General features: G+C 37.2%; 1 protein-coding gene across 1 annotated transcript in view; it reads right to left on the bottom strand.

Annotated features, from left to right (window-relative positions):
* Positions 1-20952, bottom strand: part of LOC149780796 (ribosome biogenesis protein bop1-B-like) — a 71994-nt gene that overhangs the window by 8730 nt on the left and 42312 nt on the right. The window contains exons 12-18 of the mRNA XM_089937875.1: positions 15743-15875; positions 13980-14077; positions 12665-12747; positions 10389-10499; positions 9908-9982; positions 8547-8649; positions 2671-2755 (exon numbers count right to left, since the gene is read on the bottom strand). Of these exons, the coding sequence (XP_089794001.1) occupies positions 2671-2755; positions 8547-8649; positions 9908-9982; positions 10389-10499; positions 12665-12747; positions 13980-14077; positions 15743-15875 (688 nt within the window). The remainder of the gene's footprint in view (positions 1-2670; positions 2756-8546; positions 8650-9907; positions 9983-10388; positions 10500-12664; positions 12748-13979; positions 14078-15742; positions 15876-20952) is intronic.

Consider the following 20952-nt stretch of genomic DNA (forward strand, 5'->3'; position numbering starts at 1 on the left):
CTCAGCTGACTTAAGTGCCCTGATGGTTTCTTACAGATGCCCCTGCAAAGACTCTAACAAAGACAATGGTTTAAAGACAAAAGACTTATTTTATATAAACATAAGCCTTTTCTAAGCGTGGAATACAAGGCTGCCATGCACTGAACAATTATGATGGAACCATTGATCAGGTTGACTGATAAGGGCTGAATCTCACCGATTTTGGTCGCTGCAATGACAAAGAAGCCAGTCTTGAATGCAAGGTGAGTTAAACAGGCTGTTGACTGTAGTTTAAAGAGTGCTTTGTTCAACCACCTCAGTACCCACAGTAAGTTACAATTTGCACAAAGGGTCAAGGTCTTTAGTCATGGCACATATAAATTTGCTAGAAGGTCGAGTGGTCTTTGTTCTGGCCTATATCCTCCCTTTTTATGATGGTGAAATGTGTCAGAAATCATGGAACAGCAGCCCTTGAATATGATTTGGAGCTAACATCTTCACCTTAAAAAGCCGGAGGAGGAAGTTACCTATTTGTGACACTGAGGTGTTGAATGAGACGTGCATCTGCTCTCACCACTGAAAGAAAAATCTATATTTCCCCTTATAAACTTTCAAAGCGGTGCATCTCTAGTTAATTCTATCCACCACTTGTCTAAAGAACTGCTTCTTTACAAGGGTTTGTTTGTCATGAGTCAGGCTTACAGATTCTTTGCGTTTAGAGGAAAAACCTGCATGCACAGCTGATCTAGAAGGCAAGAAGGCTGGGTATATCTGGGAATCTATGCCATTTAATTCGAGAGGCAACTGATCAGTCAGGATTATCATCATTTGGATCCCCTCAGCAGCATATGAGAACCAAAAGGCTGAGGTCTGGGACATGGTTCTCCTTTGTCTTTTCTTGTAACTGACAACTGTGAGTTGTAAGCCAGATTGAGAATGCCGTTTCCAGATATCTCCATCCATTATCAAAATGCATTTGGCATGACCTTCGTGTCCATCCATGATAAAAATGCATTTGGCGTGGCCTTCATGTCCATCCATGATCAAGATGCATCCTGTATGATTGATAGTCTCATATCCAGCCATAATCAAAATGCATTCGGCATGGCCTTCATGTCCAGCTATGATCAAAATGCATTCAACATGGCCTTCATGTCCAGCTATGGTCAAAATGTATTCAGCATGGCCTTCATGTCTAGCTATGATCAAAATGCATTTGGCATGGCCTTCATGTCCAGCTATGATCAAAATGCATTCAGCATGGCCTTCATGTCCAGCTATGGTCAAAATGTATTCGGCATGTCCTTCATGTCCAGCTATGATCAAAATGCATTCAGCATGGCCTTCATGTCCAGCTATGATTAAAATGCATTCGGCATGGCCTTCATGTCTAGCTATGATCAAAATGCATTCAGCATGGCCTTCATGTCCAGCTATGATCAAAATGCATTCAGCATGGCCTTCATGTCCAGCTATGATCAAAATGCATTCTGCATGGCCTTCATGTCCAGCTATGATCAAAATGCATTCAGCATGGCCTTCATGTCCAGCTATGATCAAAATGCATTCAGCATGGCCTTCATGTCCAGCTATGATCAAAATGCATTCAGCATGGCCTTCATGTCCAGCTATGATCAAAATGCATTCAGCATGGCCTTCATGTCCAGCTATGATCAAAATGCATTCGGCATGGCCTTATGTCCAGCTATGATCAAAATGCATTTGGCATGACCTTCAAGTCCAGGAGACTGACGTGCATGAAGCATTCCTATGGATCCAAACTCCACTCAGTTCTAGAAAGGAGAGCAGAAGGTGGGTGGTGATCATCCTGGCCTCTGTGCAAATCATAATATCTGACAGTTAATAAATGTAACACAAGTGAGCTTCTCCCATTTCCTGAGATAAGATAGACCTTGCATTGTCCAAAATTCTGAACATCTGCTGTTGAGGGCAAAATTCTTGCTGCCACTAGGACAGGAGGATTATCCATGGGGCCTCATGAACAAGCAACCCATAGCAGGTAGATCTGCAGCTGCATTGAGAAGACCCAACTGTTAAAGAAATTACGAGGCTAAAATTGAATTGGGGGTGGGGGACTCTACCAAGAGGATTTTCATGGCAGGTTCCCTTTTAAGATTAACTCTAGTGGGATTTAAAGTCCATGTCCAGGTAAATGAAATGCTGGAATAGAATGAGATTTAAGTTAGGCATACAACTTTTACATACTGAAGTAGATTAACATTAAATTACTATTCTTGGCACAACAGACAAAAAAAAGCTGCATAGAACTCCCAGATTTCTTTGTTTTCAACAACCTATTCTTGAACTAGCTGCAGTAATACCTTTGACACATGTTCTTCACTTTCAAAAACACTCATTAAGAAATACCCAAACTTATGTACTTCTTAAAAGCAATACAGAAAACACTGAATGTCATTAATTTAAACAAAACACTAACAATGAAATGTGGTATTCACTTAAGTCTTTCCAAAAATATCTGTAAATATCCATTCACTGTCAAAAGCACTTAATGAAATTATTGGATAGCAAATTATGGATTTAAATGTCGCCTATGCAATTATTTTAATTAATTAAGCCATATCATGACCTTCTGATTAATACAAGTGTAGAAAGGAAACGTTCAAGCACGTAATGGATTAAGGATTATGAAGTATAGTTTATTTAATATACCTCAAAGTTTGGTATGGTTTTGTTGACAGGTCCATATCAAACCAACTTAGTCTACAGTCGTAGCTTCCAATGATCAAGTTGTCACCTATAATGAGGAAAAATGTATTCAGACAGATTTGTAAAACATAAAAGAACAGTTCTTTGAAAGAATATTTACGTAATTAACTTTGCAAGTAATTACACATATCCTTCAACAAAATGCAACAGCTGATTGGGTCCACTGTCCTCCTATTGAAGCAGTCAGGATTTATCATATAAACCTTATAAAAATCACAACTCAGAAGCAGAAAAAATGTGGAAAAATCAACACATGCAACTACCCAATTCGTTTTGCTGCCCCAACTTCACTGTCACTTGCCCAACTTAAATGCCATCATTAATGTAAATATCCAGACACCATGCTTTCAAATTATTTCAGAATTTTCAATAGATACAACATTTTTGAATGTCAAGTACACTTCTGAAAGCTGATACAAATCAAAATTTCAAGTCGGAAGTAAAAAAAAAAGAATGTTTTAACTATACTAGAAAAAAGGGAATTCAATAGATGACCATCAGATAATGAAACCACTTTCACTATCCTGAGTATTACATGGATTACCTGAAAGTATTTATAATGGACAACAATAATAAAAAAAGCTTACATCCTCCACAACTTGAGATCAAAGATGTCAACATCTCCAATGTGGGAGATTAAAGAAGTTCTTGTCATCTCAGTTTTATTCAATGACACATTTCCTCATTTTGGGTGTAGTTGGTTCGATTTTCAGACAAAAATAACTATTTCATGAATAAATTTCTGAATAAGTCCAAGTGATCTGAGTCATTTGGCACATTTGCATATTTGGTGGAATCTTCACTACATATGGAGTTATGGTATCAAGACAGCTTCAAACATTCTTCAAATATAATACAGCTTTTATTGCAGTAAGATAAATTCAAATAGAAGTATATAATTTCAGCAATACATTGTATATTTAATCTATACTGTCTGCTTAACTTTTGTCCATGACTAAGTTGTACTTTAGATTATGGTCACTTGTAAACAGAAAGTTTATATAACATTTGAGTTCAAGGTCAGTCTTATTTACATTTAGACTGGTTTTTTTTCTGTTGGACTGCTTCACATCCTGTTATGATAAAGGTCAAATGAAAATGTCAATACCACTCCGGTGGCCTAGTAGTTAGAGCATCCACTTCGGGTGTGGGAGGCTGTGGGTTCGATACCAGGTCGAGTCATACCAAAGACTTATAAAAATGGTACTAACAGCTGTCTCACTTGGCACTCAGCACTAAGAGGAACACTCTTAGAACTGGTCGGCCTGGTGTTGGGATAATGTGACTGGGTGGGACATCATGCTACATGTCTGCAGCATGATGCCCCAGTGCTAGACATCACTATAAACTACCACACTGCAGACATCATAGCGATATGACTGAAAAATTGTTAAAGCTACGTTAAAAATTCAAATCACACACACAATCACACGAAAAAGTGCATAAATAGGGATTTGATAAATGACTGACTCCATTGTGTGGCATAACGGGGACAAGTCCTGTCACAGCACACTGCACCAGCCTAGCTCTGAATTGTTTGTTCTATAGGAATTACTCAGGAAGAGAGACTTGTGGGAGTTTGTAGGGTTGTGAAGTGTGTCCGATACCTGTATGTGGAGCCGCAAGTGGCTGATACTTGGTATATAGGGACACTGATAACCGAAACTCGACAAGTCTGATCCTGAGGATGCCATGATAACAAACATCAGCCGATACTCCATACATGCACCTTAGGAAGCGGGTATGAAGTATATATGGGCATAATAGTTGAGTACATTTAAGTACTGACACAAATTGGGGGTTCAAAAGCAAAGTTATGAAGCCTGAAACTTGGCAATGGCCCTTTGTTCCATAGGAATACCTCAGGAAGAGAGACTCTGGGGAGTTTGCAGGGTTGTGCAGACTGTCCGACACCTGTATGTGGAGCCGCAAGCAGCTGATACGAGGTATATAGGGACAAATAACCGAAACTCATTAAGTCTGATCCCGAGGATTGCCATGATAACAAACATCAGCCGATACTGCATACATGTACCATGGAAAACGTGTATGAAGAATATATAGCCTAAGTATATTCAAGTACTGACAATTGGGGGTCAAACAAGTTAAGAATGCATGAACTTGGGCAATAGGCCCGAGAACAGACTGGAACAGTATGCTATACAGGTAATGCCCCAAATGAATGACATGGTGGAAGGAGGGGAGGCAGGTGGTTCTTTCCGCAGATAACTTTTTACATTAAATGCAGCGTCGACACTGAAAAGTACACATCTCCACAGGCATCCCAGTTGCTGACTGAATGCCTCATACAACCGACAATGTTTCATCACGTGCTCCAGCTCGGTCATCTGATTAGTTCACATAAAAGTATCTAAATTTAGTTACTAGTTTATTAACATACTGGCTGCACTGACCTCATGTCTGGCAGAGTAACCATAGTATACAAAGAGGGGCCCAACAAGGGGCCGGAGAATGATGCACTGTGTGTTACTCAAACTATATTTAATCAATTAAATTACAATTGTGACAGGACTTTAGAATTATTTGTAATTTAATTCACAACATAAGTGTCTCTTGAATTCTCACTTTGGATTGTTAGGGAAATAACTTGCTTGGTAATTTTAGTTAAATTGTTGGTTTCCCTTTCTTTCTGTTACATATTTTAAGATCAAGTGACATAACAACATTCTGTCGTTGCATACAAATTTATATTATGAAACATTCTAATTATCCGACTCCCTTTAATCGTCAGTTGCATACATTTTTATAATCTGGATTATGGTCATGGATGGAGATCAATTTTAAGCAACGACCAACATTTGATGAACTGTAATCAGCTGATTTGTTTTATACTTGATGTCCATTAAATACCTTAATATATGCCATGGTTCATGAACCTGTCCAAAATGTTTACATAAATTAAAGCAACAATCGAGGGTCAGTCACTAGGAATACCTGGAGAGTATGAATGTTGATTTGACATAGTTGTAAAACAAAACACCCAAAACATTATAAAGTGCTCTTTACTGGCAAGCAAAGATGTGATGCAACTTAGTTTACATAAACCCACTTACAACCCGCACTGAACTTCCTAGGTACATCAATACACAACTGATACAAGGATGTGATGCAACCTAGTTTACCTAACCCACTTACAACCCGCACGGAACTTCCTAGGTACATCAATACACAACTGATACAAGGATGTGATGCAACCTAGTTTACCTAACCCACTTACAACCCGCACGGAACTTCCTAGGTACATCAATACACAACTGATACAAGGATGTGATGCAACCTAGTTTACATAAACCCACTTACAACCCGCATGGAACTTCCTAGGTACATCAATACACAACTGATACAAGGATGTGATGCAACCTAGTTTACCTAACCCACTTACAACCCGCACGGAACTTCCTAGGTACATCAATACACAACTGATACAAGGATGTGATGCAACTTAGTTTACATAAACCCACTTACAACCCGCACTGAACTTCCTAGGTACATCAATACACAACTGATACAAGGATGTGATGCAACCTAGTTTACCTAACCCACTTACAACCCACACTGAACTTCCTAGGTACATCAATACACAACTGATACAAGGATGTGATGCAACCTAGTTTACCTAACCCACTTACAACCCGCATGGAACTTCCTAGGTACATCAATACACAACTGATACAAGGATGTGATGCAACCTAGTTTATCTAACCCACTTACAACCCGCACGGAACTTCCTAGGTACATCAATACACAACTGATACAAGGATGTGATGCAACCTAGTTTACCTAACCCACTTACAACCCGCACGGAACTTCCTAGGTACATCAATACACAACTGATACAAGGATGTGATGCAACCTAGTTTACCTAACCCACTTACAACCCGCACGGAACTTCCTAGGTACATCAATACGCAACTGATACAAGGATGTGATGCAACCTAGTTTACCTAACCCACTTACAACCCTCACGGAGCTTCCTAGGTACATCAATACACAACTGATACAAGGATGTGATGCAACCTAGTTTACCTAACCCACTTACAACCCGCACTGAACTTCCTAGGTACATCAATACACAACTGATACAAGGATGTGATGCAACCTAGCTTACCAAGTCCACTTAGGATCGGCTCTGAACTTCCTAGTTACACCAATACACAATCTTGACAAGAGATATTAAATTTACAGACAAAATATTCAGGAAAAATTATAATTTTCACTAGTACATAAATTATTTTTATGGAGACAAATGTAATATATATATATATATATATATATATATATATATATATATATATATATATATATATATATATATATATATATATTGTAGATTGCATTATTTTAGATTTATTTATGCTTGCTTAATATATTTCCCAAAATATTGCTGTCAATAACTCTTAACTCAGCATTCATAAAGATCATCTCATGCAACCTTTCTCTTCTATATATTGCTGCGTTTTTCATTATCCTATTTGTAAGTTAACTAAAATGGTTCTTGCTAATAATCATAAATACAATTATATGAAAGCATGTTTGCCTAAGTTATTTTCAACATTTTATGTTTTTTTAGAAGGAATTTCTTACAATCCCAATTGGAAATTAATCTGTCATATCTCTTCATGCAAGTGATTTTCAGAATTGAATAATTAAAAGAAACCCCTGATATCACCCTAATCAAAATAAAAACAGATCAATTTCTATTTTAAAAATGGTCTTTGCAGTAAATGATACATGTTTCTTGAAAGAACACCCTTTTACACCACTCCTTTGATAAGAGAAGTCATGTATTTTGTTAAAATTTCTTTCCAAACAACATTCTTAGTACACTGTAAATAACAGTATTCAATGAAATTTTGATCAATGAAAATGTCAATAACGCCTACTTGAGGCAGCACTTTAATAAATAAATACCAATTAAGAAAGATTTTGACCAGGTGAATTTCGTGTTTTAATTCTAGCTTTTAGTTTGCTTTAAGTGTAATCATTATAAATAAAATGTGCCATGCTGTATTTAAATGTGAAATATATATCAATCTACCATAATAGCTAGGTCCACAAGCATGTCTGTGAGAATCTAATGAGATGCTGACAGTGTTTTGATATCTGATTTGCTTAAGTATTTGTTGTATTGTTGCATACAGTAGGAATTGACAGAAACAAAGTTTGCCATACAGCAAGACAATGCAATCAAATAAAATCTGCAGACACCAGGAACTGACAAAAACAATATCTGCCAACGTGATAATTTCATTAAAACAGCTGCACTTACCTCTACCTCTAATAGACAAAAAAAGAAGAATAAAATGAACTCATGCCAGGAGCACTAGTCTGATAAATCAACCGCCCAAATCTGTGTTGATACTGATGGATGATATGTGGGTCTAATGTCACCTGTTCATTAAAATGTGCAATTTTTGCTGCATGCAAATCTGTCCAAAACACACCTGCGTACACTTTAGATACATGACAGTAATTGGTAACAGCTGTATCTAGCATGAAATTCAAAATGGCCACAGGACTGATGGTTGTGCTATTCTATGTGGATTTAAATGTCACCAAACATAGATTTTACTTCGGAAATATAATGTACTTGCCACCAAATGAGCCCTTCAGCCAACAGTAGCTCCACAGCCACAAAAAAAAAACCGGTAAGTGTATAAAATGCACACCAATTAGTGCAGCCAAATTTGGCTGCATATAATTGCAGGTTTTAATGAATAGTTGATATCAGTCCCTAACCTGAAAATCAATTTCATCACAGGTGAGGGGCTGATTTATCAGCCTACAGTAACACTTACCACGAGGATGGACAGCAATACTGGAAACCCACTGGCAGTTCGTCATCAGCTTTTTGGACAGCTCTTGTTTCAGCAAATTGTACACTCGAACATACCGCTGAGACTAGAATGCAAGATTCACAATAAATATTTCCTAACTCTTCAAAAATAAAGGAGATTGGATTTTATATATATATATATATATATATATATATATATATATATATATATATATATATATATATATACAGAGTGAAGCCTCGTTTTTTAATCCGGACTCTGTTTATCCGGAAACCTCGCTATCCAGACATAATTCAACGGGAACGGAATTCCTAAATGTTAATTTGCTCCGTTAATCAAGAAATCCGCGTTCCAGATCTGGAAATCAAAATCGGGGAGCAAAGTGTAAAATTACATTAAAACTTGTCTCGATAATCCGGAAATAATCTGTCCAAAAATAAGAAAATTTGAAAAATCGTATGTGAAAATACAATCAGAAGAATAATACATAAAACACAGTAGTGAAGCCCTTGAGAATCTATGGCCACTATCAATAACTAAGTAGCGTGACCATATTGTAACCAGCAATTGTATAAACAATGTTTGTTTTAGCTAGTCGCTGACGGGGGTGTTGATAATTAAATAAACACACTGGGATCAAATCGTCCACGCTTTTTGACATAACATATGGTAAATAAATTAAAAGTGTCATTAAGCCTCTTTGTTGTTTACCAATTGTATGTAACAATCACAGTTTATTGTTTGCTGTGCAAATACAGTTGACATTTTTAAGCTGTGGACAGTATAGGGCTTCAAAGAATCCAGGCAAACAAAGGTTACAGACTTCTTCAGGAAATTGACATAATAAATGTATGTACAGTACATACATGTACATGAACATAGTGTGATGTGTTCGATGTGACTGTATATGTACGTACAAGCACATGTTATAATAATGTGAAACAAACACAAATTAATAGATGTATTCATTAATTTATTTCAACCATTATTGAATATACAGTACATTACATTTAAAGCTAGCATATACATGTACATATATACGGTGTGCTGATATCGTAAAATAAAAAATGTGCATGATTCAATTATCCAGACTCCACTGTATATATATATATATATATATATATATATGTGAAAAGTAAAACCTGTCAATAACAGATAATGTAATAAATGCCTTGACAGATATTTTAATTTATATTAATTTTACTGTACAAAATTAAAAATCTGGTCAAAAGGGTGACACTTTTGTTACATGGAACTTTTCTTTGTATATGAAGCTAAATGAAACCTAGACAGAAAATTGAAGAAGTATACTGTTTTGAAAATCATTTGAAAATTGGAAATAGTGAAACTAATATACTTACTGCCACAAATAAGAATGGTCGTATTGGGTGAAATCTAACACATTGTACAAGTCCTTTTGACTTAGAAAATGGATTCTGAAATTCAAATAAAGTATAAGCACATTATTCAATCCCTGGTAGAGCTGGAAAGTATGTCTATGCAAAAAGGTAGATGATTTTCATCAATTTTCTTTTACATTTCAAATTTCTGTGCTATAAGAGATTCCAAAGTTGTTTGATCAAAATTAAAAACAAATTTAAAAAGTTTTGGTATAGAACAACAAAGCATTTTAAAAGAATGGTAACAATGGTAACACATTCTCTGACTTACTTCTGGACTCAAAACCACCAAAAGTAAATCATCATCAAACTTTGACATTATCCTCACATTTAAATTTGCGGTGTAATATGAATAAATTTCCAGTTTCTGTATTTCAATTTTTTTAAAATTCAATTTTACTGTTAAGTACATGGATTTAAAAAAAAAAAAATAGAACATTACCTGGGATCTCCGTTTGGAGAGTTGGTGAATTATGACAGATTTGCTGTCTCCTTTGGGCACTACTGTAGCAAAGTAGTCTCCTTTTACATGCCATGTGACTTGAGTAACTTCCTGTTTAAGAGAGATTATAAGTTCAAGTTTGTGATACACTTACCAAACTATAATTATTTGATTAAAAAAAAAGTAATATACTTCACAAAACAGAATGAAAATCTGTACATGTATCAACAAGCTCTTTCCGAGTGGCTGAGTGGTGTAAAGCGCTCACCATTACGAATCAGTGCCACCTCACTTCTGTTGGCGCGGGTTCAAGTCTCAGCTCAGGCTAGGCCAAAGTGGGTGCGTGAGAAAGCTTGCCAGTAGCTTCTCATGGGTTGGTGGTTCTTTCCAGGGTTTTCCCGGGTTCTTCCTCTGCCATTTATATTGTCACCATGTATATTCTATCTTGTCCTGAAAAAATGGCATTAAACCCTACAACAAGAAGTTCTTTCCCTTTATATGTATCTTCCAATACATACAAGATATTTTGTCTCCTGTGTAAATACCAGGTATATTTCATCTTGAAGAACAAAAAGCATTACAATTTAATGAGTGGTAGAGCAAATAGTAAAGCATATCATTTTTGACACCACAAGAAGAAATATATCCAGTACTTTTGTAGCAAAAGAAAAGCGTCTATGTGCTCCTCACTTGACTTGTTCCTGAATCGAAACTTAGAAGATTAAATTCACTATTCAGCACAATACCTCATCCCACTTTTTGTAAATTCACAGCAATTTCACAGATTGATATTATAAATATCAGTGTCTTAAGATAGTGGAATGATATGTTCAGCAAAATTTGTTGCAGTAAATTCTGAAAACAAAACTAAATCTGATTCAGCAATGCGTTTACTATTGTTGTCCAGGAAGCAAGTGGAAATAACAACAGATATGAACAGTGATAAGTCATATTTCTTCTGCAAATATTAATTTATATGTCTGAAATGTAATGCAGTTTTTTTTTTTTGGATCTAGCTCACAAAATGCTTATATATGTAGCTGCAGGTATAACTTGTATAGGTATACACAATCCAGATTCACATGTAAAAAATGTAGGAATGAAATTTTTTAAAAAAATTCTTTTTCCAATAGGTTTCCATATTAAACACTTAAATATTTAAGAAAAATATATACTTACCAAACTACTCATAATCTGTAAATTACTTTGCAGCTGGACTATGCAGGCACATATCAAATACTTTTTAGATTTTTCTCCACAATCTTAAAGTGTATTAGTGGTTTCAATGCTGTTCTTCATTTAATTTCTATCTGTTTCGACTGTTAACTTGTTCATACATTTTGTGCTTCATATCCCTAACATGCAACATGATTACGAGTAAAAGTTCATGAAAATAATGACTTCTACACAACTCATGGATGTTAAGGTGAATATTGCTCGTTACTTTTAGTCATGCCACAAAATTTTACAAAACTGTACTCTTTTCAAATTCAAGAGGACAAACAATAAATTTTACTATCCCTCTCACATATACAATAAATATGAATACTCTGCAAGATACTTTTGATATTCCAATTTCCTCAGCTGGATCTATAGCAATCAATTAACTACAATTTTGTATATGCCATTATGATGCAGTTAGTATCACTTTCCCATCTACACTCTAAATATATTCTTGCATGATCTGGCCAAGGTTTGTGCTAGTCTGACATTTAAAATGTTGTGATGTCAGCCACATTAAAACATTGGAATTACGTGTACTATTTTAAGCACACATGACTTTTGTGCAAAATGTTTTCAGATATCTTTTATATACTTTTTGTAAGAAGAAATGAAATCTGCGAGACTAATGCTCACCTTTGTCTGCTGTTCGCAAACATTTGCTAGAACATATGGAAAACACTCAGGACATTTTGTTTCCTACTCCTCATTCATGATCTGGAAAAAGTTTGCATGCAGCCAACCACGTATTATTCTTATATTATGTTATATTACACACACATGCTGATCCTAGGAAATATTGTTGAGTGATCACGTTGACTAATTGTAATAAGTCACAATCTGGACAACCCATGATCTTAATGTTGTACTGTCTCAGTAATCTGATCAAAAAGAGTGTGGCAATTTAATGATATTAAGCATCATCGTGAAAAAAACATTTTATACGTGAGAAAGAAAGTCCTTTAAAACTATCTACATTCATGTACAGACAGTATTACCAAAAGCAATGTATTGCTTTTTTTTGTAATATGATCAGAGAAAAGTTAAAGACATACCTTTTCATGAGTGATTTTAATCCTAAAGCCTTCATCATATTTCTTTCCATCATAGACACTCCATTCCACAGGACCTGTCTTTCCTGAAACATTCAATTTCAAGTAACGTATACCAGAATTTCTTTGTTGAGGAGACATTTTAGTTCTTTAACAATCTCAGAGTAACAATGTGAAAATAAAAAAAACACCATCAATATGCAAACCTTAAATATTTTAAGCAGATCAATGACTGAAACATTCTAACAAGCTAAAAATGTAAAATAACCTACTTAGGAACCAAAATGGCAAACTTTTTATCCACAAAAAATACCTGCTCCTGATGAATCACTATCCAACTAATATAGGCAATTCTTTACCAAAAATAATAGACACAACTGTCCACAAATATCGATCTCATGACCATCAAAATATTAAACCTAATTTCAATTTAAAAAAATACTAAAATATTGTTCTGAAAGAAGAGTCTCAGCATATATGAGAAATACATATTTTGAGTCTTATTCTATCTTAAGATGGCTTATCTTCAATTGCTGAGACATCTACATGCAATTTATAGGTTAAAAACAATTTTACTACCTATCCTTTAAGGCAGGGTCTCAAATCCAAACCACCCTGAGGGCCGCATGATGTCATTTTTGATGGCCATAGGGCTGCACCACCTCTTATCTCTCATGACGCCTCATAACACCAACCATTTTGCGGGCCCCAGGATACGGCTTAGCAGGCCGCATGCGGCCTGCAGGCCACGTGTTTGAGACTCCTGCTTTAAATGGAGTGATTATACATTTATTTTGAATTTTTACTAGAAAACTAGATAGAAAAGGTAGTACCATATATATTCACTTATAAGTCAAGTCCAACTGCAAACTGCACAGACCCACATCTGCCATCACATAATGCGCTGGAAGATCTGGGTCTGTGCAGTTTGCAATTGGACTCATTTTATAAGTGTGCGTATATATATGTTAATATAACTATTATCAGAAGAAAATGATAGCTAAAGCTCTTGTCAGAGCATCTGATGCCTGGCAATGTGTACAAAGATGGTTTAGGAATTTCTAAGAAGTAAATTTTATTAGCTTGCCTGAGAATGAAGATGATGATCTCTGTAGGGATTGAAAGCACTGGCCTCGGAAGAAAGGTGGCTATTTATTAGAAGTTCATTTCTTCAATATTCTGATTAATGGTACTTTAAGGCTGGTGATTACTTAATACAGGTGACCAATTAGGCAAATCTGACAATTATCCATAACTCTACTAAAAGTGAAAACTGACCACTACATGTATATGATAATGGTTCTGATCTTATACAAACCTGTTTCTGACGAGTCAAATGACGAAATCATATCATCTGTACTAGAAACCAGTAACTTGTCCCCGACACCAGGGTTTATCAAAATAACTGAATGCTCCCTGTAAAAAAAAAAACATCGTTCATGTATATGAAATAAGATGAATATATCGAAGAGTCTTTTTGTTTATCTCAGTAATGTATTCATTTATTACATTAGGTTGGGATCAAGCTCTTATTCAACTGATGGATTAAAACCATAATCCATATAAAATTATGAAGAAAAAAGAGTGGCTTTCATTTATCTGTACCCGACAAAGAAAACAATGCAAATCCTCAGATGCGAGAGGTCACAAGTTCAAACCCTGGCCAAGTCATACCAAAGACTTCAAATTGATACTAACAGCTGCCTCCCTAGGTGCTCATTGGCCTGGTGTCAGGATAATGTGACTGAGTGGGACATAATGCTACATGTCTGTGGCATGATGCCCCAGTGCTAGACATCACTATAAACTGTCTCACTGCTGACATCATAGTGATATTACTGAAAAATTGTTAAAGCAACATTAAATGTCCAAATCAAACACACATAAAACTCAAAGCATGTACACTTTATATCTACTGAATTTTGCTAATCAAGAAAAACAATAAAGAATTACGTATGAAAAAACGTATGATTGACTCAACAAAATACTATCATTACAATTTGTGGAACTCATTATTTCTACCTCCTATGGATTAGTTGTCTCTTCCTGGCAGGTTGATTTGTAATGATATAATGGAATTAAATAATTTTGTAAAATCATAACAGCAATTGTAACACATCAAAATACAGTCCAACCTGTCCTATGCAGCCAACTCCAGAAACTAAGAGAACTAGCTTCTGAAGATTGGTCCTTGCTTGTAAGAAGTTCATTTCTGCAATATTTTAGGGGGCCGTGAGTGGCCAAGTGGTCTAAAGCGCTCACCGTTCTGGATCACTGCCATCTCACCTCTGTCCGCATGGGTTCGAGTCCAAGGCTGGGCTAGCATGGGTATGTGGGAAAGCCTGCCAGTAGCTTCTTGTGGGTCGGTGGTTCTTCCCTGGGTTTTCCAGGGTTCTTCCTCCACCAGTTATACAGGCCGCCATGTACAGCCTATCTTGTGCTGAAAAATGGCGTTAAACCCAAGAACAACAACAACAACAGCAATATTTTGGTCTATGGGACACTGGAAAACTGGCTGGTTAAAAAAATGTGATTGCCTAATACAGGTGTCCTGTAAGGTAGGTCCCAATGTAAATTTTTTAATCAACAATTGTATAAATAACAGCCATGCCTTTACTGTAAGTTGTTGTTGTTGTAGGGTTTAACGCCATTTTTCAGCACATGATAGGCTATACATGACAGCCAGTATTAATGGTGGAGGAAGAACCCAGGAAAACCCCGGAAAGAACCACCAACCCACGAGAAGCTAATGGCCAGCTTTCTCACATACCCACATTGGCTGAATCCGAGACTCGAACCCACCCAGACAGAAGTGAGATGGCAGTGATCCGTAACGGAGAGCGCTTTAGACCACTCGGCCACTCGGGGCCCCTTTACTGTAAGTGGATTTATTTCTAAATATTCAAAGCCATTGAATTCTGGAATTCTTATGACCCAAAATACTGTCAGGCAACTCAAAATTAATGCATAACTGTGATTATGTATTCATTACTACAATTTTCACCATTTTCCTTTCTGAATTTTCCACACACTGCTGTCTAATTTTCACAACCTGAACATGTGAAGTCATCTCTTACTTACACAGTGAGAGCTATCAGAGAGAGGCTTGGATTGGGGTTCCACTCTAACCCCTTGATGACATCATCTACTTTGAATGTCTTCATGCAACGGCCAGTTACCACCTCCCAGATCTTCACTGTACCATCATCAGAACCTGAACAGATCATATATCAAGGATAAAAAAATTACATTTCCCTCACTTTTGTGTAATATTTGTAACTAAAATTCCATCTCCACTCACCAATGGAACAGTTAGTATACATTAAATTTTAATAGCTAGTTTATACATTCTTGCTCATTCAATATATTTCCATAGACAGAGAGTTTAATATTTTTTACGCAATCCCAGTGTATGGGTTGCACTTTATTGAAAATACACTTCAATATCAGCTGGACAAGTTGCATTTCTTTGCCAGTCTCCCTTTATTTAAACGCATCCTTCATCAATGTTACTCCAATAAAAAGGTTCAATTTTAATAAACTCCAGTTGATTATGCTTACATGGACTAGTGTTTTCCATTTTCTTTTCACACTTTCCAAGCCTTCTTATATGAAAATGTGAATTCCATGGAAAAATATGTCTCACCTACTCCATAGCTGCTTGAAATAGTCATTTGAAAAAGAAAATGACAATGCAAACTACTTTTAAGAGGAAATATTCTCACTCAGAATGAATAAGGCCAGAAAATAGAAACTAGAAAGGAAATTTTGTTAATTATGTTTCTCAGAGAAAACTTTCCTGTTCGTACACAAATAACTCCACTATTTCTGAATCCAGCCATCCTTGAAAGACAAGAAATGTCTTTCCATATCTGTTACTGTATAATGGGATGTAAATTTTACAGATTACCTCCTCTCCCCACTAACAGGTGACCACCTGTATCAAATACCTTTCTCCATCAAATACATCACCCAATCAAATTAATCACAAAAATAACATGAAATACATCACCCAATCACATTAATAACATCAAATACATCACCCAATCACATTAATAAGATGAAATACATCACCCAATCACATTAATATTACACATTAATAATATTAAATACATCACCCAATCACATTAATAAAATGAAATACATCACCCAATCACATTAATATTACACATTAATAATATTAAATACATCACCCAATCACATTAATAACATGAAATACATCACCCTATCACATTAATATTACACATTAATATTAAATACATCACCCAATCACATTAATAACATGAAATACATCACCCAATCACATTAATAACATCAAATACATCACCCAATCACATTAATAAGATGAAATACATCACCCAATCACATTAATATTACACATTAATAATATTAAATACATCACCCAATCACATTAATAAGATGAAATACATCACCCAATCACATTAATATTACACATTAATAATATTAAATACATCACCCAATCACATTAATAACATGAAATACATCACCCTATCACATTAATATTACACATTAATATTAAATACATCACCCAATCACATTAATAACATGAAATACATGACCCAATCACATTAATAATATTAAATACATCACCCAATCACGTTAATCACATGAAATACATCACCCAATCACATTAATAACATCAGCTAATCACATTAATAACATCAAATACATCAGCCAATATCAAATACATCAGACAATCACATTAATAACAGGAGAACAGGTAAGAGGAGGAAGAAATGCCTGTGCATCCAATCTCTACACACATCACCCAGTAGGGCAATGATGACAGCTCTAATGAATGGAAGAACTTCTCCTAATGTGATGATAGCAAAACCAAAGATTATATCTTGATATTCATGTGAAGGAGATCCCTGTGGAATCCCACTCCTGGCTATTGTCTTACAGTAACTGTGGGGGCAGCTCCAGTGGCCCAGTGAGATCCATCTCTCCTTAATGAGGCCATGTCAGGTAAATAGAAACTGAAAGTAGACAGGGGCATGCCAGCCAACGACTCCACTATATCTGATACTGAAATATTACATTCTAAGTCCAGGCTCATCAAAATCGCTCATATATCATAAGTCAAGATCTTCATGAGGTTATCTGATCCTGAAAGAGCTCCGAGTATGCCCATCTAATAACCAACTTTAGCCATGAGGTCAGCGCTTCTGGGCTTATGTCTTGCCTTCCTGTTTGAATTACAAGGAAACATTTATTATGGGCATCACTGACATTCTTCATGTGCATCAGATAGCATTTAAAAGCAAGAACTAGGTCTTAAAGCTTCGCCACTCTAGGTGAGTTGATTGAAGAGAATGGGTACAGCTAGAGGAGGAAGACCACAGGAAAATCCCGGTAAGAACAACTGACCAATGGGAGGCTAATGGCAAGTTTTCACACATTGGCCAAACCTGAGTCTCAAACCTGTATGGACAGAGGTCAGATGGCAGTGATTGGTATGTGTGTGATTTAGATTTGTAACGTAACTTTAACAATTTTTCAGAAATATCACTACGATGTCTGCAGTATGACAGTTTATAGTTGTGTCTAGCACTGGGGCATCATGCCGCAAACATGTAGCATGATGTCCCACCCAGTCACATTATCCTGATACCTGGCCGACCAGTCCTAAAACTAACCTCTTATTGCTGAGCTCCAAGCGAGGCAGCTGTTAGTACCATTTTTGTAAGTCTTTGGTATGACGCAGCCGGGGTTCAAACCCGTGACTCCCACATCCGAAGCGGATGCTCTAACCACTAGGCCACTGGAGCGGTGGCAGTGATTGGTAAAGGCGAGCAATTAGACCACTCAGCCAACCCAGCACCCTGTCATCAGGAAGCTTTGATGCGGTAAAAAAACAGGGGCTTAAACTTGGATGAGGTGAGCTGTGTCAAGACCCAGCAGAGGTTCCATTTGGGAAACAATGTTAATAATGGCACTTGGATTGGTCAAAAGTGGATGCAAGGTCCAAAAGATCCTTGCTGTGACCAATATTATATCTTCCATGTCAGAGATTATGGAACAGTAGCTACATTTTTGTCATCCAAGAGAAAAAGATAGAAGATGGCCAATGAGGAATGGAGGCTAAAAGTGGCATGATGTCATTAACCTGACAACTGTCTGTGAAATCATGCTACATCAGCTTATATGCCAACAAAGGGTAGGTCCTTCTAGCTGTAGATATCCTGTCTATGACTGAAGTGCATAACTCCATTTGCACACAAGGCATCTCAGATACGACCAAAGGATCAATGAAAACTTTTCCATATACAGATGGAATGCCAGTGTTCTTGTCTGCTTAAATAGCACAGGGATTGCTATGATCTTCCTGGATATGTCTGTTATGAGATTAAGTAGTAATTAACATAGTATCTGTTCTATCAGAGAATGCAATGTGAAATATTTTACAAGCCCTGCCTCTCACTGTCTCATTTAGTTTTGGTATTAATATAGCTAGAGGGAAGGCATAAGCCTAGATTTTGTCCCAACTGATTGACTTGAGATCAATGGTCTAGACCTCTGGGTCTGGGAAACGTGCGACAAAGATGGAAAGTTTGTTGTTCCAACCTCATCGCAATAGGTCTATCCCTGATTGGTCCTACAGGGTGCAAGCTCAGTGAAAGAAAGATGATGAGACCATTCCATGTTGGCCTCTCCTTGATAATAAATCAATACAGCCTAACTGGGATGTGCTGGACTTGTATGCACACATGGTATTGAGCATATCAACTAAGAAACCCCCAAACAATAACAAAGCTCTTGTGATTTCATCCCCACTTGCTTGGAATGGAATCTGATCATGACAGAGTTGTCCAACATTTTCAAAACCATCCTCCCTTGTATTTGTTCCTTCAGTGCACAGGAGGCATAATGAATGACTCTCATTTCCAACTGGCCAATGTTTAAAGCCTTCTCAAGCACCATCCATTTGCTGCTAACCTTGTTGTTGTTGTTGTTGTAGGGTTTAGCGCCATTTTTCAGCACACGATAGGCTATACTTTTTTTTTTTGTTGTTGTAGGGCTTAACGCCATTTTTCAGCACAAGATAGGCTATACATGGCGGCCAGTATTAATGGTGGAGGAAGAAACCGGAAACCCCCGGAAAGAACCACCGACCCACGAGAAGCTACTGGCAAGCTTTCTCACATAACCACATTAGCCGAATCCGAGACTCGAACCGACGCAGACAGAGGTGAGATGGCAGTGATCCGTAACGGTGCGCGCTTTAGACCACTCGGCCACTCGGGGCCCCGATAGGCTATACATGGCGGCCAGTATTACTGGTGGAGGAAGAACCTGGGAAATCCCCGGAAACAACCACCGACCCTCGAGAAGCTACTGACAAGCTTTCTCACATAACCCTGCTAACCTTGAGAAGCACAGTAACAAGTGTGCCCCCCAACCAAACAAACTGGCATTGGTACAGATTGTGATTTCCAGTCGGGATGCTCCAAAGGAATTTCCACTGATAGCCACTCTGTCTTGCCAATGACACAGTTAGTGGCTGATTTTGGTTATGATTATAACCTGGTAATCTCAATGCCACTATAAGGAACTTCTGCAGAGGGTGTATGTAAAGGTAGCCAAGACAGAGGGTGTATGTAAAGGTAGCCAAGACAGAGGGTGTATGTAAAGGTAGCCAAGACAGAGGGTGTATGTAAAGGTAGCCACGGCAGAGGGTGTATGTAAAGGTAGCCAAGGCAGAGGGTGTATGTAAAGGTAGCCAAGACAGAGAGTGTATGTAAAGGTAGCCAAGACAGAGGGTGTATGTAAAGGTAGCCAAGACAGAGGGTGTATGTAAAGGTAGCCAAGACAGAGGGTGTATGTAAAGGTAGCCAAGGCAGAGGGTGTATGTAAAGGTAGCCAAGGCAGAGGGTGTATGTAAAGGTAGCCAAGACAGAGGGTGTATGTAAAGGTAGCCAAGACGGAGGGTGTATGTAAAGGTAGCCAAGGCAGAGGGTGTATGTAAAGGTAGCCAAGACAGAGGGTGTATGTAAAGGTAGCCAAGACAGAGGGTGTATGTAAAGGTAGCCAAGACAGAGGGTGTATGTAAAGGTAGCCAAGACAGAGGGTGTATGTAAAGGTAGCCAAGACAGAGGGTGTATGTAAAGGTAGCCAAGACAGAGGGTGTATGTAAAGGTAGCCAAGACGGAGGGTGTATGTAAAGGTAGCCAAGACAGAGGGTGTATGTAAAGGTAGCCAAGACAGAGGGTGTATGTAAAGGTAGCCAAGACAGAGGGTGTATGTAAAGGTAGCCAAGACAGAGGGTG

Source organism: Sinohyriopsis cumingii, chromosome 16 (genome assembly GCF_028554795.1).
Source record: "Sinohyriopsis cumingii isolate HCF-2022 chromosome 16, ASM2855479v2, whole genome shotgun sequence".
Lineage (NCBI taxonomy): Eukaryota > Metazoa > Mollusca > Bivalvia > Unionida > Unionidae > Sinohyriopsis > Sinohyriopsis cumingii.